A 23,977-nucleotide genomic window follows, 5' to 3' on the forward strand; every position below is an offset into this window, starting at 1 on the left:
TTCTTGCTTCTTTAAAAACGTATCTCACAAGCATCCCCCCTCCTCGTAGCCAATGTCTTGGGTCCTGTTCTGATCTATAATGTAATAGATCGTAGTATAAATTTACTGCAGTAGATTCCTACCTTTTTTTATTCTTTTTCCCATTCAATTTTTCTTTCACAGAGTTGTCTGACATTATTTCCCTAAGATTAGATATTTTGTCATATCCTTGCCCTGCTTAAAAACACACAAATAACAAACAACACACTTCAATGGCTCCCAATTGCCCACAAAGACCAAACTCTTAAATAAACCATTCAAAATCCATCTAAATGTGCCTTCAACTTCCTTTTCCAGCTACATGCCTCCACCTCCTTGGGCTACCTCACCAATGTGGCATCCACTGTCACTCTGCTATGGCTCTCCTGAGCTATGTCCCTATGTGGAGTGACTTTATCAACAACTTCTTCCTCGGGTAACATCCCACATCAGCACCCAGCTCCAATGTTACCTTTTCTGGGCACATTTCCCACCCCTCCTAACAACCTTGCTCCCAAACCAGACAAAAGTAATAGCTTCCTCTTTAAGGCTCCTAGAATACTTTGTTGATGGCACTAATAATGCCCCACTGGATTTTAAACAACTTGAGACTGAGGATTATATTAGTTCATACGTGGATGCCTGGCACCCAGTTCAGTGCTTGGCATGTAAGTAGGTGTTTAATAAATAGAGGTGGAATTGATCTAACCCAACTTTAATACTTTTGGTTTCCATGTTGCAGCCATCTGGAAGCAGAAAAAATTTAAAGGAATATAGTCTTACCTTGTAGATGCAGGCACACTGCAAGTAAGAAGTGGTAGAGCTGACAAGGAAAACAATCTTATAAGCACAGTCCTCATAAGCAAGCAGTTGTGGTCTCCTGGATGATGGCACAGATAATCATAGCCCTGTGTCGTGATGCCTGTTAATCACAAAGAGATTAAATCACATTTTGAACTCTCTGTTTAAGGATTAGGGAAATAAACTATGTTTTGTTAAATAAATATTTTAATACAAATATCAGGACTTTAAAATTATACTTATATCGTTAAGGATTGGGTTCAGCAAATAAATAAAACACCACTGAAAACTATGGAATCGAATTTCCTTGTCTCACATCCGTCTGACACTGCAGCTGGGGCTGATGTGCCACACTGAGTCCACGGAGAGAGGGGCTGAGGCTCCATCTGTCCTGTTGCTGTGCTTTACAGGGCCTACACTCCCAAAGCAGCCAAGCATATCAGTGTTGGAGCCCCAGCAATTATGTCCACATTCCAGGGCTTTCCCTTTCAGGCTTCCCAGAAGTTGCCACGCCACCTCTGCTTATATGCTACTGTCCAGAATTTAGCAAATGACCACACCTTGCTACAAGGAAGCTGAGAAATGTAGTTTTTATTCCAAGGGTCATGAGTCCAACCAAAGATTATGGGTTCTAATACTAAGGAAGAAGAAGAAATGGAGGTTGCAAAACAACCAGTCTCCTTTTAACCAGTATTTTAAGCTTCTATTTTCTGAAGCATTCACCTATATTAAGTTTCACCTTCTCAATCTCCAATAATGACCCATAAAGGAAGCATCACTGTATTTGAAAGATTAGTGCCCCTCCCACATCTGCATTTCAAAGTGTCAAAATAGAAAACAACTTTGAGACCATGCACTCCATTGGAAGTCCATAAACTGTTATCAGTTCACAAAGATAAGATCAAAAACAAAATAAACACTGAAAAACTTACAGTAATTTGGTATTTCTGTGACATGCAAGCCCACGATCAGTAGTGTACTCATCTCATTGAACAGAGTGTAAACCAGTTTGGGTGTCACCTAATTCACCTGGTAAGTCACATGTGGCACAAGCTGAGTGTATGTCATGTACACCAAGACCATATGTCAATCCAAAATGGGTTGACATTCAAAAAAATAATCCTGCACAAAGAATTTGAAACACTGGTTTACATGAATTTAAGGGAAACACTGGGGCCAGAACTTGGGGTTCCTGACCTCTGGCTCAGCACTGGCTGCTTTGGTCCTTTGTTGCTCTCAGATGCTGACACTGATGTCACCAGCCCACATCTCTGACCACCTGAGGGGCTCCAGAGCCATTCCCTAACCACAGCTCTAAACCCACTGTAGGTGCTTCTGAAATCTGATTGGCTTCTTTGTGTCTGAACTCCAGTGTTCATGGGATGGGCCCTGTACACCTGGGTTCCAAGGGCCGTTTCACCCCCAGCATTTGCCTCCGCTCCTACCTTACCCTCAATACTATTCTGGATCCTGCTCCAAACTGAATAAACTATAGAAAACTATGAGTCTATCTCTCATCGAGCTCTGAAAATCTCCATTACCTAAATGCCACTACTGCAGTGCTCCCCCTTCCTCAACACACACACACACACACACACACACACACACACACACACACACACACACACACACGGACAGGGAAAGCAATTTAGATCCAACCCACTCTCATTTGAAACAGTGATCAATGGTCACCCCTTACCGGTCTGACAAAGTTTCTGAATGACCAATTCACTGAGTTATTGTCGAATTTTTTCAGAAGATTAGTTTTGGTGATTGTTCACACCAGTAGTTTTCACAAATGACTGGAGAGGGCAGCTCAGTTATCAATTTCCCATGTGATTCACATTTCAGATGCTGAAGCAATTCTCCAGCACTCAGCATTTAAGATGTGGATGGATGAGCTTTCCTTTAAACACACTTTACAGCCTTTTCTATTTCTGCAGGTGTATGCCCTGGCCCTGCCTCTACTTCTGCTGGTGAAAAGGCTCTTTACAAACCTTCTCCACCCTGGTAAAAGATATATACCTGATGGCTTCCTGCAATTGGTAATTTGGCAAATTGATTGTCAGAGAATTGATCTGGAGCCATCACCAAGTGCCACATACTACCGTACTTATGTTTCCATTCACGTAGCAAATGATTTTAGCAGCTGGAAGTGAACTTTTGGGGAAAAAATGGTCTCTACCAACATTACTGTTTTTACATGTACTTATGGTGACAAACAACATACCAAGAAAATGATCGCCTCCACACCACCTCCACCCAGAAGTGCTGTTTCCTGTGGGATTCTTTCCTTGTGCCGCAATGAAGAGCCGCAACAGTCTGTGTGTGGATGTGGGGTTGGGAAGCTACCTGCACAGCACTTTACCGTTTTAAAGCACTTTCACATATACTGTCTCATCTGATCCACAATCCGTTAATGTGTTTGCCAGGGTCCACATTACTCTATTTCTTGGTTGAGGAAACAGAGGCTCCTAAAAGTTAAAGAACTTCCCTCAAAGTCATATAGGCAGTAAGTTAAAGGATCTGCACCAGAAACAACCTCTCAACTCTTATTCCTTCACTTGACCCTGACTCCTATTTGGACTTTTTTAAAAAATATTTCTGCATGAAAGAATACCAGCCAAATATTTTCACCTTCATTTCGTTTAGGTATTATCATTGGTTTGCCTCTGACCATGCTTTTCCTGCCGTATTAATACAGTTAATTTATTTTTGATTTTTCACACAGTTCATTTAGCTATAAAATACTGAAGGTAAAGGCCAGGTCTTCTCCACGATCAGTATAGTTCATAACATATGTCTCCTGGCACTCAAGGGATCCCCATTTACCTTTTCTCTTTGGCCAGAGCCTTCCTTAGGTGCTTTGAATCTGGCCAGTGAGCATTAACCAATCAACTGGCTTCTAAAGTTCTGGCATGACTTCTAAGACCTCCTCACACATAAGTTCAGGAATGAAAATAAGAAGTCAGGCTATTTTAAACAATAAATGCAACTATTCTAAGAACAGACAGCACAAGTTTTCTCTAGTCTCTTCGAAGACTAGAACTACAAATCAATGTGCGATGTCCATCATCTCTCTTAAAAAAGAGGAGATTTAGAGTTTTCTTCTCTTAACTATACTTCTCATCTGGAAAATTTGAGCATACTGGTGTTGAACCAACTATCCTAAATGGTATTACAATATACTGTTCAGTGAGAAAGTCAAATGCAAGAGTGTGTTGGGAAAAGAACTTAACAAGAAGGCTGCAACCACTTTAGAAGTGTAAAACTCTGTCCACAGGGGAGTTGGGACACTAAAACTTCCATCAAAGCACGTGAAAATGACATCAGTGGTCTGTTATCCCCTCATAAATGAACCAGACCCGGGCAAGGACGTTCGAGCAACGTCAACCCTTGTCAAACCCGTAACAAAGTTTGACATCTGTTAAATCATTAAAGGTACAAATAAAATGTTAACCAAGACAGAGAAGGAAGGGAGAGTGCTGATAGCATCTATTAGGACTAAAAGTAAAAGGCCAGAAAAGACATGATTAATTCCTGGATTTTGGAATATCACTATAGCTTGTTGGCTAAACCTTCCCAAGTTCCAAGTCACTGGAAACTACTCTGGCAATAAAAACACTATGGAGATCTGTAATAGATGGATTTAGGGCTTTTAACACTGATACAGCTGTTTCCACAATAAGTGGAGATCCTTTGGCTCGTCACATCCTCATTTTCCTCCAGACACCTTGTTTCAATTCCATGGAATGTAATTCTCCCTGACCTCAAAGAGAACTTTGTCCTTGAATCAGCTCCGTAAAAGCAAAAACCAAATATTGGCCTATAGTACTCATCTTAGTTTTTATACCTGATTAAACAGTGCATTCTATTTTCTCTGTCCTTTTGAGTCTGGAGCATACTAGCCTTGGACATTCCCTTATACAGAAAAGAGGGGGGTTTCCCTTCAAAACTTGTAACAGAGAAAAAGCTAGGTAATCATCAAATTTACTTCTATTTTCCTGGGGAAAAATACTATATTCTCCAGATTCCTTTGCAGGTACATGGGGCTTTGGGATTGCTTTCTGGTGTGAACAGAGGTCCTAAGTGTCACTTCAAAGCTGACGTCATTAAGAATAGGTGTGCTTCCCCCATACATTCTTCTGTTTCCACAGCAAACTTGGAAGTCAAGTTCCAAATGGCATAGCTACAAGGAGTCAGCCTGGGTGCCTGAGTCACCAACTGGAGAAAAGATGCCACCTGACCCACACGGGCCTCTTAAGTAAGTGAGAAGTAAACTAGTATTGGGTTATTCCACTGTTATTCAAGGATTGTATGATATAGCAGTTAGCATTACTTTCCATGACTAATACGTAACTTCTACAATGTTGAAATTTTCTAAAATAAATAAGCCTGAAACTTATATGATAAATGCACCATAAACAGATGGGGATGAAGGTGCGTTCAACTGAACTCAAGGAAACCTAACTGGCCTGAAGGGGACCAGCAACCAGCCTTCACATGTGGGTACATGGGTACTTCCTGCAGCTACAAGGAGAGGTGCACAGGAGGTACCATTCCATACCTTTGGGCCTGCCAGTCATAAAGGGGACCTTTAGGAGGAATGGCCAGAGTGCATTAGCTCACTTTTACGGCTGTGTGGGTGAAGGCAGCGAAGGAAGAACCAGAAGAATCCACAGCAGGAAGAAAAGACAAGTGATCTGGACCATCCCAGCCCAACCAGGCAAGAAGGAAGCACTTTAGCAGGGCCTCCAACATCTAAGACCCAAGCACGTATGCAGGCCCAGCAATGGGAAGTTGAGGTGACTGTGGAGATAGTATCAGTAACTAAGGCAACAGGCAAGTTTAGCAACTTGGTGGCTGCAAGCAATAGTAGCAGAAGCTCTAGAAGCACCAGTTTTCCAGGGAGGAAATGCAGGAGTGCTGTACCAGCTGGCCCGGGCTGAGGCTCTGGGTGGGCCACAGCACGAAGGGCTGCTTGGAGGAGCTCCAGTTAAAGGTAAGCATAGAGAACGGAGGCACGGGCCGGGCTGCAGGCTCAGTGACCCAACTGATGGAGAAAGCAAGGAAATGCCTTATTGTGAGAATTTACTGTATCCTTCTCTCACAGCATTGTTCTAGAAAACAGTCTACTGGTTCTGCCTTCAGCTTTTCCTTTTCCTTTTTTTTTTTTTTTTTTTTTTTTGCGGTACGCGGGCCTCTCACTGTTGTGGCCTCTCCCGTTGCGGAGCACAGGCTCCGGACGCGCAGGCTCAGCGGCCATGGCTCACGGGCCCAGCCGCTCCGTGGCATGTGGGATCTTCCCGGACCGGGGCACGAACCCGCGTCCCCTGCATCGGCAGGCAGATTCTCAACCACTGCGCCACCAGGGAAGCCCTCAGCCTTAATTCTGGAATCCATTAAAGCCAGCAGAGGAATTCAGATTCATATACTTTAACAGAGGACAGCTGTCTTCTCACTCCTTCTTTCCCTTCCCCTGAGAGAGCTTCAGAGAGTTGGCAAACGTGGCCACGAAATCCATGCCACAGGAACAGGTAGGCCTCTCTAAACCCCTTCCAGGGCCAGGTGGACCCCACTGCTGGCTGCACACCACACTGCTCAATACCCACTATGCACCTAATTAGCTGGGGAAAAATCCATCACAAAAAGCCATCATAAAGGCTGCTTCCCTTCTGCCATATTCTGTGCATTTGCTAAGGAGAGAAACTGGAGATTTATTCTGGATCATTTGGCCTGTACTCCACAAACAACAAGCACAAGTGTGCTTCTTGGCATCTTAGTCTTGGGGCCACCTCAATCTGAAACAAATGATCTGCTGGTCCAAATTCAGTCAATGCATAAACACCATGACGTTTTTGACCTTGGGATGCTTACAATCTTGCAGAACAGGTCACACATGCACATATACACCTCCATTCTTTTCTAAGATACAACTAACTTGGAAACTATAAAGACTTAGATACACTAGATTGATATTTAACCCATTATCAACCTGCAAGCTTTAGCAGGAGAAAGGTGAGAGCTTCCAACTGCCTGGATAGTCTTAGGTGGTGGATCCAGGACAGAGAACCTGTCTCCATGAAACCTAGAGCCACTACTGGATTCTTCGCAAGTACTCAGTTTAGAAGCTCTACACAGTAAGAGGCAGGGTGAGGGAGGATGGGGGAAAGGGGAGGGTCACCTTGTATTTAGCTCCTGCCCCAAATCCTCAATACTTACGCGATTACTGACTTTCTATAGTCGCCTGCAAAATGGTAGTGCGCTTTTCCCCTCCAAAAAAATACTCAAGAGATCTATCTACCTTCTCCTGGAACTCATTCGTGGCATGACTCACGTCATTATCAAGGTCATCCAGACAGTTGCCGTCCCCACTGGTGACTAGGAGTGGCGCTGCTGTATAGAACCCACCTGTGCACCTGCAGCCTCAGGGACTGATGCCCTTTTACACTTGCTGGTTTAAGACAAGGTCCATCTTACCAATACCCCTTTCTCTCCCCAGAAAAATACTACAGGTAAGTAGGGAGAGTAAAGGACCTCAGAGACCTTGCTCATATAACCGTACTGACAGTTCTTCAAGTCTAAAGCCTGGCATTCTCATTTGCTCTGAGGCCCAAAGGTAGAAGTGGCATTGAATGCTGTGTAGCTGTGGAAAAGGAGAAAGGAAACTAACATTTGTGTTATGTGAAGGAAAATAAAAACAGCAACAGCCTCACACAAAGAGTTTCTTAGTGTCAGCATGTAGAAAACTATCTCCTATAAGCCTATGGGATAAACTGTCTCCACTTTATAAAGAAAACTGGGTCTCAGAGAGAGAGATTAAATGCCTTGCCAAGGGTTACAGCAGAACCCTAAGTGCAAAAGCCAGTACTGAATTCAGATGTCTCTGATTCCAAAGTTCCTTCCAGATGCTAAACTGCCTCTATGCAGAGAAGCAGCTTTTAGCCTAACTGTAACAAAGTAAAAACAACCCAAGAAGAGTATCTGAATGTGTTGGAACTTGGGAGGCAGGGAGGGGAAGGGCAGTTGATCTCCCAAATGGAACAGCTGCTGCTGCTAAGCATCGTTACTATCATCATTATCATTTTAGGGAACTATTGCTTACTATAAGGAACTGATTAGATTTCTCCCTGTGCACTATAAGGATCTTGTTTTGCTCTTTACTCTTGCTGCTAGGAAGCTCATTGACAAATCCAAAGTTCCTGTTTAATAACTGTAGAGTACTCCACATGCATATCAGAGTTATTGTCTTCTTATCTTGATTCTGGATTGTGATTTCTATTTTACTTGGTTCTAACCTTTACTTACCATTTATATATTTATTCATTATATATATTCTCATGAGACTCCTCAAAACTTTAGTGGAATAAGGTAAGGTAGGCATGACATTAATTTAAAAAATAATTTACCTGGGTACAGCTTTCATCTGTAGCATCACACACATTCTTTAGTCCTTTGAATTCGATTGCTAAAATATCTGAAAAAAAAATCAAGATACCATCTGGTGCCTTTGGAAAGAGAGGTAATCAGGTCTTTGATCTGCTCTGCACATGGACTGGAAGAGGGAAAGAGGACCAAATCTCCCTGACACAGACAATCATTTGCTTTATTAAACAAGTGTCTTGTATTACACACAGAGTAGTGCACTATTTGGATGCACAAGAAAAAATTACGAAAAGTAGACACTGAGCATATTGAGCACTTTGGGTTTTGAAACATTAACATCACAGCTGTTTCTAATAATTTTTCTCTAACTGCAAGCTTATTTCCACAACATGTACTAATGTAACTGTAACTGCCCCAAAATGTTTTTCATTTTTTCAAATGAAGTCTTCTTAGAAATAACTATGCAACTGAGAACCCATAGCCATCTTAGCTCACTACCTCCATATACAGGTTATTTTGTATTCATTTTTTCCTCTGCTATATGACTCAAGATAGGACCGTTTGCAACAGGTGAACTACTTACAAACGTGTGAAATGTGCCTTTCTAAACAACAAAACAAAGAGCAACAAAAAACCCAAGAGAACCTCACTAATGAGAAAAGTCAAGAAAGTTCATCAGTAGCGTGCTCTGCAGTTATAAATGGAAATGACAATGACAAAGAAGCTCATTCCTCGCCCCCTATCTGGCGCACTGATAATGGTAACAGGTCACGGGAACTGGCCTGGCAACTACGCGCTAGCAGGCCCAGGGCCCGGGGAAATTTAAGTCCTTTTTTGTTTGAGGGTTAACCTGAACTCAGGTGCAAAAAAAATGTACGTTAATATTCCTTTCAAGTTCCTCCTTCTATTTACCTTTTAATTCTCAACTGTTTCCCTCAATCCATGTGGACGCTTACTTTTCTAGATGGTTTTATAGTTTTGTGAAGAGTTGCTGGGACTTCCTCCATTGAGACTCTCCGCGGAGGTCTGCCCATCAGAGGCCAATGTCTTCTCTGGGGTTGGTTTTCCTGCAAGACTCAGGGTCGCCTCCACTGCGTCCGCAGATCAGGACAACCTACAGGGCTTCCCTTTCTGCCTGGGTTCAGTCGGGGACGCTCAGCTCCTGCTCCGGCCAGAAGTTCCGGAGTCTCCTACGGCTGCTGCCCGCGGCGAGACAGTGGCGTCCGCGCAGAGCCGAGTACAGGGTGCTGAGAAGGCTGCTCCGCCCCAGGCCGAGCTCGGGACAGTGAGGCCTTAGGTCCCCAAGGGCGCCACGTGCCCCAGCCGGAAGCGTGGCGGGCTCTGCGCAACCTAAACGACCACGAGCCCCTTTCTTCCGGGAGGTCGCAGGCCGGGGGCTGAACTACCCCCGCCCTCCACCCTCCAATCTGGGAGGGCTATGAACGGCCACCCAGCGGAATAGTTGACAGTCTCTGCCAACCCTCCTCACTCCTTCACCGGAATATATTATCCAGCCACCACCTGGTGGGCGAGCCGGCAAGGATTATTATCCCCGTTGTAACGCTGAGGAGGTTAAGGCCGGGACACGGCCAGGGTCCCGAAACAGATGCGTGCGGAATCCCGTCAGGAGGAGAGCTCAGCCCGCCTTCCCCCCGCCCAGAATCCTCAGAGCCGGGCGGTCCGCGGGCCACGGCGCAGGCCGAGGCCCGAGGCCAGAGTGGATTCGGGTTTACGCCCTCGGGGGAGGAAGCGGTGGTGGGCGGCGCGGCTGCAGAGGTCAGGGGCCCGGGATTGCCGAGCCGAGCACGAGAGGAGGCCTGCGCCGTGGAGTCCAGGAGCCACGAAGAGGCCCAGGTGCCCCGGGATGCGGCCGCCCGACCTCAGCAGCGGACGCGGTGGGCGCCCAACTCCCGTGCGCTAACCCCCGGAAAAACGGGGCCCGCGCAGCCCCGGAACTAGAGCTTCCTGCGGGAGGAGGGGGGTGCGCTTAGGTTTTCACTCACTTTGTTCTTTAACCCATTTTTAAAAGGAGAGTCTTGATTCGAAGCTATAGAAGAGAAAAATGACTTCCTCCCCGCTCCTCCAGACACTGCCCGTCTCCCGCGGCCACCGGGACTGGCGGCCCGCGGCGAATCCGCACGCACACGCACGCTCACGCATGCACACATGCGCACACGCCGCGCACGCTGTGTTCGGGCTCTGCGGTGCAGCTCAGGCTCCCCAGGCAGGTTGGGGTGAGGCCTGGGACCTCGTCAGCGTGGTTGTGCGGTCTCCTGGGTCTGGGGACGTCTCTGAGGGTTTTGATGATCCTTATTTTTAGTTCCCCTCGGAGGAGCTAGCGCCGCGCCAGGCGAGTGGTGCGCAGTGGCCGGGGCAGCGCGCCCTTCTCAGCCAGCGAGCAGAGGCGCAGGCGCGGCGCGGCGCGGCGCGGGCTCCCGCTCTAATCAATAACCCTCAGCGGGCTCTGAACGACAGGGGGCTGAGAGGCCTTTCCGAGAGAGCCGCCCCGGGAGATGATGTATTTATTCTTCGCACTTACTGTGCACTTAGCACCGAAAGGGCTGTTCTTTGCTCTTAGCAACAGAAACCCGCGGCTCGTCAGCCTTGACTCCCTGTGGCCGCTGAGCGCGAGTCCGCCCGGGGGCGCGGGATCTTAGGCTTGATCTCTCCAACAGGTGGCGAGGGCCGGCGGCAACCGACCCGAACACCTTCTGCCCTGCCTGACCCATGTCTCCTGGGTGTCGCGGCCTGCCACCTCGCTCCGGAGAAGGGGGCGAGGACTCGGCGTGTGCACTGGGGAGTGAATATGCAGGCGGGCTCCGGACTCCAAGCAGTTACAGCGCTAACGCAGAGAGCTTTCCAGGCGCCTTCCTTGATTTTCCGTAAAATAGGTTTCATTAATAGCTGAGACGAATCTCCTTTTCAAGTGACTTGAGCAATCAAAGACGCTCCTCTGGGATCCAGAGAAAGTTGGGGGTTGTTACTCCCTGCTCAACCCCCCACCCCCGAGTTTGCCTTCCTAGTCCTCTTGACTGCACTCGCACACAACCCACTGGAGAAGTCTCAGTGATAAATTACGGAGTCGCTTAGGCGTGGCCATGCCTTTCTCCCCTAACATGTCCCTTCCTCGGATGACTCTGAACTCGGAGTGGAATCCGATTCCCTCTCGGATCCCCGTGGCCGAGCCTCGCTCACTCAAGCCAGGCGAGCCCAGCAGCTGCTGGAAAATCGCGGCTGCAGCGGGCGCGCGGCTTCAAGCGCGCTGCTTCCCGAAGCTGCCAGGATACTGATTTATGCTCCAGCCGCTCGCGAGAACCCCAACGCTTTGGCTGAGTTAATTTTTGTCAATTGTTCCTCATCACACTGAGATAGTTTGCAGCTTGAGGCGTGTTTTATTTATCACCCTGCACATTTGAAATACAGTCAGACATAAAAATAACTGACTCTGGGACTCTGGCGCAATATTGGAGCCGTCGGGGAATAATTTGGCTAACTGACTTGGACGTTTCACCTTCTAAACAGAAATGCAACTCTCAGTCAAACTGTAAATCAGATTGTCTTTGCAAATGGGAAAAAAAAAAAAAAAAGGCACGAAACCCAGGAGGGAACGGAAACAAAATGAAAGAAAACGCAGGTATTGACCAAAGCAAAACGAGCTTCAGACACCCAGACTGGATATTAATTTTAGGCGTGGAACCTCATCGAGAATGTGAATTCGTAAATGTTTTACCAGTCGGATCTGCCTTGGGGTTTCTAAGGTACCCCTGGAAACTGGACTGATTTCTTTATTTCTTTTTACCGTTACTGCTGTTTTTGTTATTAAATAATATATGCTATCTTGGGGGGTCCCCTTGAAGAGCTCCAATTGTAAAAGTTAACGAGAACCGTCTGGGCAGGACAGGGTGGGAGCTCTGGAAACGACCTAAGACTTGGAGAAGGAAACCAGAAATTTCTTGGCACTTTCCATGTTCCCAAATTTCTGTGAATAAGCAGAAAAGAATCTGATAGTCTTTTCTGCGCCTCAGGCATTCTTCTCCCCCACCTGTCTGGAAGCCCCCAATAATGAAAGCTCGATATCTTACCGCCGCACATAGATCGAATGGTCTAAAGTCTGGGCAGGACTGGCCTTCAGTAAGGCAGGATCTGGAAAAGAGAAAACCCACTCAGGCGACCACTCAACAACTGATCACTTAAGGGAATTCAAAACGCAACCAAATAAAAGTTCTGTCAGGGTGGAGAGCATCTGCTATTATTTTTGCATTATTTCACACAACCCGCATCCCAGCAAGTAAATTTCATTCTAACACAGCAAAGCGGAGATCAGGCAGGAGCGTTTCCCTAGCTTCCACAAGGGGAATCTGAAGACGGTTTTCTTGACGTGAACCCACAGCAACCTTAAATGTAGGCACCTGCTCCAGTCTTAGGGTATTAAACAAGTATATATTCGTTTAAACTTCGTTTTGACCAAGACCATTCACATAACATGCTTCTAACATTTCTCCAAATAAAATGGAACAGGAGACTGTGACTCTTAAGATCCACAAATTAAAATTAAATTTAAAGATACCAAAGGGGGCTTCAGGTAGAAAGTTGGAGGGATTATTTTCAAATAACTTTGAAGGTTTAAGAGAAGATATCTTGGTAGTTGATAGTGCTTGGTATCCATACCGAATATATAATATTAAATTACGACTTCAAACAAAACGTTTCAAAGGCATAAAATAAAATAAAATTAAACCTAATATTTTGATGGGGAAAAAGATCAGCAAGTAGTTGGAAACTTTTCTCAAAAACAAATTATTTTGGTGTGGTTTTGACATTTGTGTGATCCAATTCTTAATCTGGTGTTTTTTATATCGACCCCAAACTGGTTTTGCTCAGGTTGACATCTCTGCTTCTTCAGATCTGGAACTCAGTAAATGCAGCATGCTCTGCTGACGGGTAACTCCTGTGTTGTGAGTAATCCTTTGCCAGTAGATGGTCTGATGTCCTTTTCAGTGTAACCAACTGGGAAATTAAAAGAAAAATGTTTGCCTCTCCACATATTTATTTTTATTTGTTGTTTTTTCTTTATTTCTAACACATCAAGACGAGTTCTTTCTCTTAGAATCCCAAGCCACAAATTTCTCCTAAAAACATATATTTCAAAAATTAAATCTACAGGTGTAATACATACTGTGAACCCTATAAAATGCATTTACAATGCTGACCTAAGGAAAGAAATTTATAACTTTCATATGTACCTTCCTTTTGCAATAGGCAACTGCCATATGTTTCCGACTTCCATAATTCAGTTTTTCCTGGACATCTGTAGCAGGTAGTGAGTGCTTCTTAAAGTACATTTTATGTAATTTGAGAAGGAACCTGCACCAAAGAGTAAAGGTTAACAGAAAAAAGCACAAGTCTTTCTAGAAATGCTAGTTATTCAAAATTTACATCACCTATTGTGCTTGGCCTGGATAGCTTTTTTCCTCTCCCTCTTTCTTCTTGAGACTGAATTTGGAAATGCAGTGTTATATATGCTGAGAATTCTTTACAAGCAACATTTCCAAAATTTCTAAATGTTTTGGTAAAGATCCTCTTGTTATTACTGTTCTTTTGCTTGAAGATTCTAATTTGGCTCTTCCTGAAAACCCAGGTTGGAAGTGTATTCCAGTAAGATTATTTTATTTGAGACAAATTTTAATATTTTATATCAAAAATGGGGAAAACCTTAAACTCTTTCATTTTTCAGCTATCTTAATTGTTCATCCTACACTCATTAAAGGATGGAAAAGTTTACACAATAAAAAGTGAAAACAAAGCAAAACCAAAAGTAATGTAGAAAAGTCAAAGCTTGTTCTCAAATTTTTGCCCAAGTGTTTAAATTCGGGGTTCATTCTTAATACAGTTTTTCAATAGCTCACTTCTTTTTGTGCAGTTCCAGTGCTAGCCTTAAATTAATCTGTTAAAATTCTTTTCATTCAGCTGAAACTGAAATGCCTCATCTGTCAGTACAAAAATATGAATAAATTTCAGCCACATTCTTTATTGTTCGTACTTTCAGCAGATTATATAAATGCCCACAGAATTTTCACTGTTTAATAACTGTGGGTATCTACAGATGTGAAATAGGAGAACAGGGCCCAATTTACAGCCAATTAGAGGGTGTAATAATTTGTATAAAAAGCTAAACATCCTACCTAGTTATTGGAGCCTAAACAGGCACTCAGTTCCCTTTTCAATTCATTTAATTAAACCAGCAGACTCAAGAAAATCTTTGTTTATGGGGAAAAATAGCATTAAATATTTAATTCAAAGAATATGAAGCTGCATATCTTAAATATCAATTTAAACGTCATTTTATAAAGCATAAACTATTAAAATGCCCATTAACTATTTAGAGAATATTAATTTCCCCATTCATTGTCTCAGTTTGATTTATGTCCAAATTGACCTGTTGCAATTCAGCAATGTCCATCTACCCATCTTTGGGTATCCATTTACATCTAGGTGTTAATTTCATTACCTCCTTGAAGCCAGCTTGTATTTGGATCCGGTGTTAGTGAAAGAGACAAGTGTTTGCTTCTTGGACATTTCTGTTTCTAACCCCTTACTGTAGTAATGTCGCCAGAGGAGTGTAGGTCAATGAATGAGGAAGCGAAGGGGGCGGTTTTTCATGCACAGGGTGAAAAATAATTCCAGCATCGTCTGGAGGTAGAGCAGATACTGCTGGAAATTGGACATGAGTGGCGAAGCTCATTCGTCCAGCCGAGTGAGTTTTCTTCCGGATACATTACAGGTTCATTACGTCCTCACAGCCCCTCGACTTGGTGGGTCAGGGGCCTCACTTCTCCCTTCCTTTACCTTTCCCTGGAGAACTGGAAGTGGAGGGAGGGAGGGAGTAATGACGACAAGCTTACCATTAGAGTACACGCCTTTTGCTCTCTCCAAACTGCGCACCTCCCCTAAACCTCACCGAGACGTGAGCATTGATTGAAAAACCAGCACTAAAAGGAATCTCTCCGGACCCCAAACTAAGTTTGGGCGCTCGGGATTCCCGAAGAGCACTTCGGTGGGCTGCGCGATTTCTTTGCTATCGAGACTGGGTCTCAGCTGATGAGAATACTTAAGAGACTTGTTGTTGGAGGAGGCGAATGGCAAACAATCGCCAACATGTGGGACAGTGCTGTGTGTGTGTGTGCAAATCCACGACAGAAGCGAGCCGCGAGGAATCGCGGTTCTGGATCGCTTTCTCCACGGGGCCTGGGTTTGCAGCTGCAGCCGGAGACCCGGCAGGAAGGAAGCCCTCGAGAGCGCAGCGGTCCAGCCCCCCGGGCGACTGAATTAACTCCCGTAAATTACTCTTTGTAAACTTATACAGGTTATAATTTATTGTTTTTATTAACCCAGATCAGAGGGAGAGGCGAGAAGAAGAACAGCAGGGCAGATAACGAACAGATTGGAAGACGGTAAGGGAAGGAAGGGAGGAGAGAGGGAGCCCCAGCCAGCGAGTAAGGTGCTGCCAGGTGACTCGGCGGCTCTGACGTCCACGCCCCCAATTAGGATGTACCTTCTTCCCAAATTGTTACAAATTAAGGCAGCCAAATAAGTACCCCTTTGGTGCTAGGATTGGGCCCTTGCTCACCCCCACTCTCCCGTCTATTTCTGTACTTCTCGCTAGGTTAATCTTCTAGCTAATAATAACTTTTTTTTTTTTTTTATTTTTTAGCGCATGGGAAGGAAGTCCGGATCCCGCCTGTTTGGAAACTTGGGGACCACCTAAAGCAACTCCCATTCAAGGGCCAAGAACAGATTCTCTTGTATGCCAGGGCTCACCTCCTGTGTCATGTCTTGAGTGCGGGAAATTAATCGTAAGGGTTAGAAACTCTTATGGCCACCGTCAAGTGTAAAAAAAAAAAAAAAGTCTACCTAGAGAATGAAATCCTAACGCATAGGATTTTTAAATTCAGAATTTAAAAATAAGTAACTGTTTATAAATACAAGTAGCTACGTCAGGTAAGTGGAAATAGCAAGCTCTCTCCAAACATATATATGTTACACTATATATAGTGTGAACAGGCTCTAGGCTGAGAAAGCACAGCGGGAACCGACAGAATGCATTAAAAAAATCTTTCAGAACTGTCTAATTTAAAAATGCACAGAGAAAAATAAGGAAGAGGAACTGACTACGCTTTTCAACGCCCACCCCCCTCCCGCGATAGCTTTGCTAGCTGGCTGGACACAGATTCCACTAGGTAACACTCGCAAGGCTCTTGTGTCCTTCCCTCTCTCCCCGCCCAAGTTCCTGAGAGAAGCCCACTCTGATAACCTTCTTCCCTGGATGACTTTTATTTGAAATAGAGCCGTGCTAGTCTTGCCAGAGGCCTGACAGTTTAATTCAGTTTTAATCGTTTCCTTAACATAGCTCATACTGGGAACAGACATTTTCTCTCTTAAAGTGACGAGAGGCACACGCTCCCCGGTACACATGCCCACCCATGTTTACACCCTCGCAGGTGCACACACGCGCACCCACGCACATACAGGCACGTGCACGGGCACACCCTGTCGAGTTTTTCTCCCGCCAGTTTGCGCCCTGTCCCCGCTTCCTTTGCTCTCTTGACTGGCAAAGTGCAAGGCCCTGGCTCGACTCTGGCACGCGCGTGCCACGCTTTTGAGAAAACGCCGGATTAGGGTGGTGGCTTCGTCAGTGCTCCGAAGGCCGCGACTCCACCAGCCTGCCAAACCCGCCTTCCCTCCCTCAGGCTCCTGGAGAAGCTCGGCTTCCCCTCTCGGGAGCGAAGGTCGGGGGTGAGCTGAGGTCTGCGACCTTCTGCTTCGTGGGGTCGGGGACAGCTGGTCCCGCTGGGTCCCGGAGTCTGAGCCGGATTCCATGCGAGCCCAAGGTGGAGAGCCGCGGTGCGGCTCTATCGCTGTGGTTCCCAAAGCCCAGCCTGGACTTGGACTAAGGAGACCAGAGCCTTGGTCCTGTCCCGGGCGCCCAGGGCACAGCTGGATTATTTTTAAGGGCCACTTTCTATCTGACATAGTGGATGTGTGTGAGGCCCGGCTTTCCAGCTTGTCTGTGGGGCGCAAGTCCCCGGTGTCCGCGCGTCCCGAGGGCTGCGCCCTTCGCTGCCCGGGGTAAAGGAGAAAGAAGCGGTGTAGGGATATAGGAGGCCTTGGGGCCCTGCAGGCCCGTGTAGTCCCTTCTAAATCAGTTTTGAGCCGCGGGGCCTGTAAACGGACAAGAATCCGTCTACAAAGCAGGCTTCGCGTCTAGAAAACCGCGATCTCCCCTGGCGGCCTGGGGTTTCTCCAGAGGAGCCGTTCCCCCGGAGTAGGCCTCAGGGCCCCGGCGACTCCACCCTTGGGCCTCAGCGCCTCGGCCTCTCCAAGTCCGCAAGGGCAGCTCAGAGGAGCCTCGGGTCGCTCCTCCTTGGGGCCACTGAAAGCCTGGGAGTGGAGCGGGGCGCTCGGTCCCCGCAGGCTGCGGATGCTGGCTTCAGATGCCCCGGCCGCGCGGAGCTCGGTGGGCAGCCTCCTGCCAGGTCTGCGGCCCTCCCTCCACCGCATCCCTCCCCACTCCCTGCCCCAGCCCTCCAGGCGGCCTCTTCGCACTCCCGGGCTTGCGCCCGTCTTCGGGCAGGCTTCAGAAACCAGGTTTGCGCTTACTTTTAAGGCTGTACTACCCGCCTAGGTGGCCGCGGAGTCTGGAGGTCCACCGAGGTCCGGACCGCTCCAGACCGTTCGCAAAGCCTTTTTTTTTTTTTTTTAAATGCAAATGCAAAACACCTCCTCCTGGTTGAGTCTGGTTCTCAATCTTTTAAAAGAGGCCTCCTCTTCAGGTTGTTAGGGAGTCGTGTTTGACCCAGAGGCTGCCGGGCCCGCCGGGCGGCGCATGCGGAGACGCCTCTGAGCACCACCCGCTCTGGTTCCCGCTCTTCTGGTTTCCTTGGAGGAACCGCGAGTTCCCCCTGGAGCTACGGTAAAAAGGTCGCAGTGGCGAAGCTACTGCCTGAATCACTGTACTGGAAACTAAGAGATAATGGGGCAGCCACCAGTGTGGAGGTTAAACAGAGCGAGGGAGAGAAAACAAAAAAACAAAAAAACAAAACCCTCAGTCCTTTGTCGTGTATTTTATACCAGAGATTTAAGAGTAATACCCATCATGAATTTTATTCTACAAAGAGACTTGCTCTATTTACATCACATCCATTTTTTTTGTTAATCCAGAGCAAAAGTCCAGTTGAAACTACAAAACAAACTGCACAGATACATGTTAAGTGTTATTCAATTAAAAAGAGGTTTTAAAAAAAATTGTTTTAAAGAAACATGCTGACTCTTTAAAAGCCTGAGAAAAGAAGTAGCAAAAACAGGGCAAACATGAAGTTACGTTAAATCACAGAGACATTTTCTAAAACTGCAATGGAAATTTTATTGCATCTTAAAACTTATTTCACTCTGCGAAGTGTTTAGGGGTCTTAAAGCCCTTATCATTAACGACATAAACATTAAAATACCAGGTTTAAATTAGCGATCATTGTTCGAAAGAAATGGGAGATTCCGGAAAGAGCGTGCTTTTTCTGACTTGTTCATATAAAGAACTGAGCAATAATGGGGTAAAATTTTGCTCTCCTAAATATAAAGGATTTAAACGTATCTTGAATTCCCCCTCCCTCCCCAAGAAAAATCCACGGAGTAAAACAAATAAGTCTAGTGCCACGCCCGGCGCAGAGTGGGTGTTACTAAATGCAGGAATGTGTCCATGAGAAAAGACGGGCCTGGTGGATGTGAATTCTCCCCACTCCTCAAAATGTTCTGAGTTGTAGCAATATTACGTGATAAGGGAATGGGACTGGAACTTAAGGTTTCTTGAAAGATTCTTGATATTCTAATGTGGTGATCATTTCGTTTTTAAGCCAGAAGCCTCAGCCTTTCCACGTCCCGGTGGGGAAAGCTGGAGACTCCCGGGCTGGACTGGCTGTGGGAGGCAGGGAGACTGACCCGGTTCAGGGCCCGGGCTGGCACTTCCAAGCCAGACGGCGGCGCTTTCCACTCTAGGTTTTTTGCGACCTTGTAAGGAAGTGGGCGCGGGCGGAGCGGAGTCGGCGCCTCCTGATTGGCTGGCCGTCTCGGTGATTGACAGGGTCCCGGACTCCGCCCCCGCCCCTTTATTGACACTAATGAGCAAGTTCTTCCCACCGCTCTCCTGCCTGGAAGTGCTGACAGATCAAGGCAACAAATTTCAATTACAATCCCTAATTTGTGTCCGCAGAGTGTTTTTTACCCATGTTAGTCCTCTCTGGCGCATCAGTCGAGGCAGATCTTGGAGCTGCAGGAAGAGGTGGAGGGGGTGGGAGCGAAAGAGTCCATCACTGAGAGAGCGCGCGAGAGACCGAGGGAAGGAAACTTGGCGGGCGCGTCGCTGGTTCCTGGGATCCCAACACAAGCGCGAGAGAGGAAACGCCAAATTTGTTTTTGCCCGGGCGGGGAAGAGGGCAGATCTGGGCCTGCGGGAGGCCCCGAGACTCGTTCAGATTTTGGTGGGGGAAGGAGAGCGAGTGTGTGCGTGTGCCTGCGCGTGTGTATATGAGCGAGGGGCGGGCGCCGGGCGGCGGGGATGGCCGAGAAGCGGAGGGGCTCGCCGTGCAGCATGCTAAGCCTTAAGGCGCACGCCTTCTCCGTGGAGGCACTGATCGGCGCCGAGAAGCAGCAACAGCTTCAGAAGAAGAGGCGAAAGCTGGGCGCGGAGGAGGCGCCCGGGGCCTTAGATGACGGAGGCTGCAGCCGCGGCGGCGCCGCCGGAGAAAAGGGCTCCTCTGAGGGAGACGAAGGCACTGCGCTCTCGTCGCCGGCTGGGGCGGCATCCGGGCCCATCCGGAGCTGCGCAGACCTGGAGCGGAGCTGCGGCTCCCGCGGAGCCGCGGGTGAGTCGGCCCCTTCCCGCCTAAACTTCTTCCTTAGACGTCCTCTCCCGGTCCCACGGGCCAGTACCGCAGCGGAGAACCTGAACTACTGCGAGTTGTGGGCGTGCGCGCGCGCGGTGTCCCTGTGCGCCCGGGGCAACTCAGCCATCAACGCGCTAGCCTGGGTGTCAGGGCGCAAAGCTCGCGCTGCCCTGGACCCTCTCGCCGCGCAACTCGGATCACCCTCCAGACAGTAAAATGCCGCTTTCAGCCTGGTTTCTCAGGCTGCTGCCGCCGCCGCCCACTCACGCCGCGCCCTCAGCAGCTGCAGTTTGCGGCGCTCGGCGGTGCAGATCTGTGCTTTCCGCATCTGCCTCCCTTGGGCTTCCAGCCCCTGGGTGCTCTTTTTTCTTTCCTAACTTTTAATAGCATGGGAGTGGGGGGAGCGACGGCATACCCCCACCCCCCGAAACCGAAACGAATGCCTAAACGGTTTGGGCAAACCAGGAAGAGGGCGGCATATTTGCAAACGTGGTTTTCCGAGGGGTAGCTGAGCGGTTCCCTTGCCTTCCTCTCTCGATTCCCGCTGCCAAGGCCGACGGCGATCGTGGGCTTGTTTTTCGTGCTCTTCTCTTCCCGCTGCTGCTTTGCTAAGAAGCTCCGGGCGGCCGGAGAGTTTGGCGAGAGCGGTGTTTGAAGAGCTTTCTAGAGGATGCCGGCCGGGCCCGGAGTAAGGCGCCTCGGACGCCTATTGCGAAGGGAGGCCCAAGCGCTTGGGACCAGGAGCCGGGGCGCCAGGCGCTTTTGCTCCGTGCTCTCCATGGCGTGGGGTGTGTCGGGGCCTGCACGGCGGATCTGGACTCGGGAACCCATCTCAGACTCCGTTGGGCATGCATCCCAGACTCCGGCTGCGGCACAAAACTTATTTTGGGGCCTTGACCGGGCGGAAGCAGGGAGGGTGGGGTGGACGCTGGCCGCACGCCTCTGCGGGCGTGCTTGAGACTTGGGGGCCGAGAGGGCCGTACTTGAGCGTCGAGTGTCCGTCTCTTTGGCTGGCGGAGCGCGTATTTACCCACTCATGGGCCTGTTTGTTGTAAGGGCCGGATGGCAAGAAAGCTTCCCCTTTCCTCGCGGTCCTTTTCCTCTCCCCAGCCGCCCTCAGGGGTTCATCTCCCCACCAGGCTTCCCATTTCGAGCCCTCACCGGTTACCCCTCTCTGCCCTTTGCTGCCCAGGCGGCTGTGAGGACGGCTTCCTGCACGGCGCTTCCCCACTGGCATCCCCAGGAGACTCCCCGAAGGGGTCCCCGGTGCCCGCCCTGGCCCGGCCCGGGACCCCGCTGCCCTCGCCGCAGGCCCCTCGGGTGGATCTGCAGGGAGCTGAGCTCTGGAAGCGCTTTCACGAGATCGGCACGGAGATGATCATCACCAAGGCCGGCAGGTAAAGGGCACGCTGGCGCGAACGGCCCCGGCTCTGGCCTCACCCCACCTCTTGGTGGGTTGGGAAGAAGGACCTGCCAGAGCTGTGGGGTCTCTCGTTAGCAGTTTCTGCAGACAAGGCCCCGGGTGGTGGTTCATTTTTGAGACTGGCTTTGTCTACCTAACCTGGAGTGCAGTCGGCCGGCGAGGGGCACAGCCCGGCTGTCCTCTCGTTGGATGATAAGGAGAAAATCGCTGTCGCCGCGGAGGCGGTAACGGTTACTGTTGATAATCCGCATGCAGGGTAGTTATAGATTCGTGATCATACTTAATATCTGTTCAGGCATTTATTTAGGCTTTAGTTATGTTTCTGAAATTAAGGAACAGATTATCCATCCCTTCCCCCGTTTATAATAAAACGCAGTTTACTCTTTAGCAAACTATCATTTGCTTTTTTAGATTCGAAACTTCCAGTTGGTTCTTTATCAAAAGATTTGCTGGCAGTATGACAATGTGATGTGTTATGCTATTTTGATATTAGATTAGCATAAAAATTAGTGGAATCACTAGTAATACATGCTTAATCCCTGCAAAAACTGTTGCCCCGATTTTAAAATACCATTCTTTTTACAGATTCACAGTTACATGATTACTTTTTTTTTTTCTAAATGAAATCCAACAAATTAGCCTAAATTTGCTGAGAAATACCAAAAAAACTTGTAAGTTATATCTGTTTTTTTGAAAGTGTGAAATTTTCACATCCGTCAGTAAAATAAATTGATTTGTTGCACAGATTCTGTTAATGTGAGGGAGGGACAGAAATATTTGCGTTTTAGAGTTTTCAGTTCATTTAGTGCAGTGAAATCGGTGAATACTCTCTTCCTTAAAAGAAACTTTAAAAAGCACACACAACTCTTTCAGGGAGTACACATGGCAAAAACCTGGACAGCATAAAAGTATCCAAACTTATTAGAAATTACAAAAACATATTTTATTGAATCCATATGCTACCTTCTACATTTTCAGAGCTTTTTATTAATGATCCAAATTCAGTCTTCAACAACACAAAGCAACAGTTGTCTTATAAAGGATGTAGTTAAAGACCTTTACTCTTTATCTTACAGGTGCACTGAAATAACACTAAAACAGCCAGCGTATTAAACTGTTCTCATGCCTAGTTAGGAATAATGGACTTTCTTTTCTCTGGAAGTGGTCTTTAATGGCTTTATTGTTATAGGAAACATTTCTGGTAAATAACAGTACTAAAATTTGTGTTATAAGGTTAAATTAGCAAAAATTAGATTAACCAGAAGGGTCCTAGACATAAATCATTAGATGAAATTTGTTTGTTTTTTTAAAAGAGAACTGCTTTATTTGTTTTTTTATATACAATAATTTGCTGTTGTATTCCTTGCTGCTGTGCCCTTTTAAAAAGATAGGTGTGTTTATTTTAACATCTCCTTTTATATGCATCTCTGGGAAGCCAAGAGAAATGTGGATTTTCATTTGTTTTAATTAACAAAGTTTTGAATAAGTGTGGTTAAATCAGAAAGTATTTTCAGGGTCTGGTGGGGGAAGGAATGATTTGGTAAATATACATTGTGTTTAGTTTCTGCTTTCAATAAAGAAGTTTTACTATACCTTTCAAATTTAGAGCAACTTTTGCACTTCACCTTTACCATGCTGCAGACAGGAAGTTCTGTCTCAATAAAGAACATATTGTTTGGTTATGGCATGGCACATTGGCTCCTTGTACTTTTTTTTTTATAACCCTTTTAAAATTTCACATTATAATATATTTTATCACTTTTAGAAATTCAAATTTTCTATTTCTACCATTCGGAACACTTTATTATTTGTATTATTAAAGTTAATCTGCTTACCGATTTTTGTTTAAAAAATGAGGTGCTTTCTGTGCCATTATTTCTGCAGTGTACGATTTTTTGGTTTTTTGCTTTTAGCTATACTGACATTTCAGTAAACATGGAATGCAAGTACAGGGTACAACAAATTACATTTAAATGACTCAGTTTTGATACGTCCTGTATTCAGATTCTTTGAATTACATTACCAAAGTGAATGTTATAAGTTTTTCCATGTGAAAAACACGGATTCGAGAGTTTTCTTTGCTTATTCATTCTCCAAGCGTAATCATAAACAAAAACAGAACCCAAACTGTCTTTCCTCCCCTCCCTTATACATAGGCGCATGTTTCCAGCAATGAGAGTGAAGATATCAGGATTAGATCCTCACCAGCAATATTACATTGCCATGGATATTGTGCCAGTGGACAACAAAAGATACAGGTACAGTGATCAGATGGGTACAGAGGATAAGAAAACGCTGGGATTTTTACAGGATATGCCTATTTAATCTGTGCTGATTATGATATTTGTTTCCAGAAGCCTGTAGAATTATCAGATCCATAATCCAAACCCTGTCACTTCCAGTAGTCTGGAGGGTG

General features: G+C 46.7%; 1 protein-coding gene and 1 long non-coding RNA gene across 4 annotated transcripts in view; one reads left to right on the forward strand and one right to left on the reverse strand.

The window, feature by feature from the left end:
- LOC309811520 overlaps window positions 1-10,317 on the reverse strand; it is a 111,048-nt gene extending 100,731 nt beyond the window's left edge. For 2 of the 3 annotated variants that reach the window (XR_014295199.1, XR_014295200.1), the window contains exons 1-3: window positions 10,209-10,317; window positions 8,229-8,296; window positions 802-940 (exon numbers count right to left, since the gene is read on the reverse strand). This is a non-coding gene — a long non-coding RNA (uncharacterized lncRNA). The remainder of the gene's footprint in view (window positions 1-801; window positions 941-8,228; window positions 8,297-10,208) is intronic. The other variant, XR_014295198.1, reaches the window with a different exon arrangement.
- Window positions 10,318-18,118: 7,801 nt separating this feature from the next.
- TBX18 (T-box transcription factor 18) overlaps window positions 18,119-23,977 on the forward strand; it is a 31,842-nt gene continuing 25,983 nt past the window's right edge. The window contains exons 1-3 of the mRNA XM_082633962.1: window positions 18,119-20,117; window positions 21,331-21,535; window positions 23,718-23,819. Of these exons, the coding sequence (XP_082490088.1) occupies window positions 19,811-20,117; window positions 21,331-21,535; window positions 23,718-23,819 (614 nt within the window). The 5' untranslated portion in view covers window positions 18,119-19,810. The remainder of the gene's footprint in view (window positions 20,118-21,330; window positions 21,536-23,717; window positions 23,820-23,977) is intronic.

This window comes from Mesoplodon mirus (assembly GCF_964341445.2).
Source record: "Mesoplodon mirus genome assembly, chromosome: 10".
NCBI classification, from domain to species: domain Eukaryota; kingdom Metazoa; phylum Chordata; class Mammalia; order Artiodactyla; family Ziphiidae; genus Mesoplodon; species Mesoplodon mirus.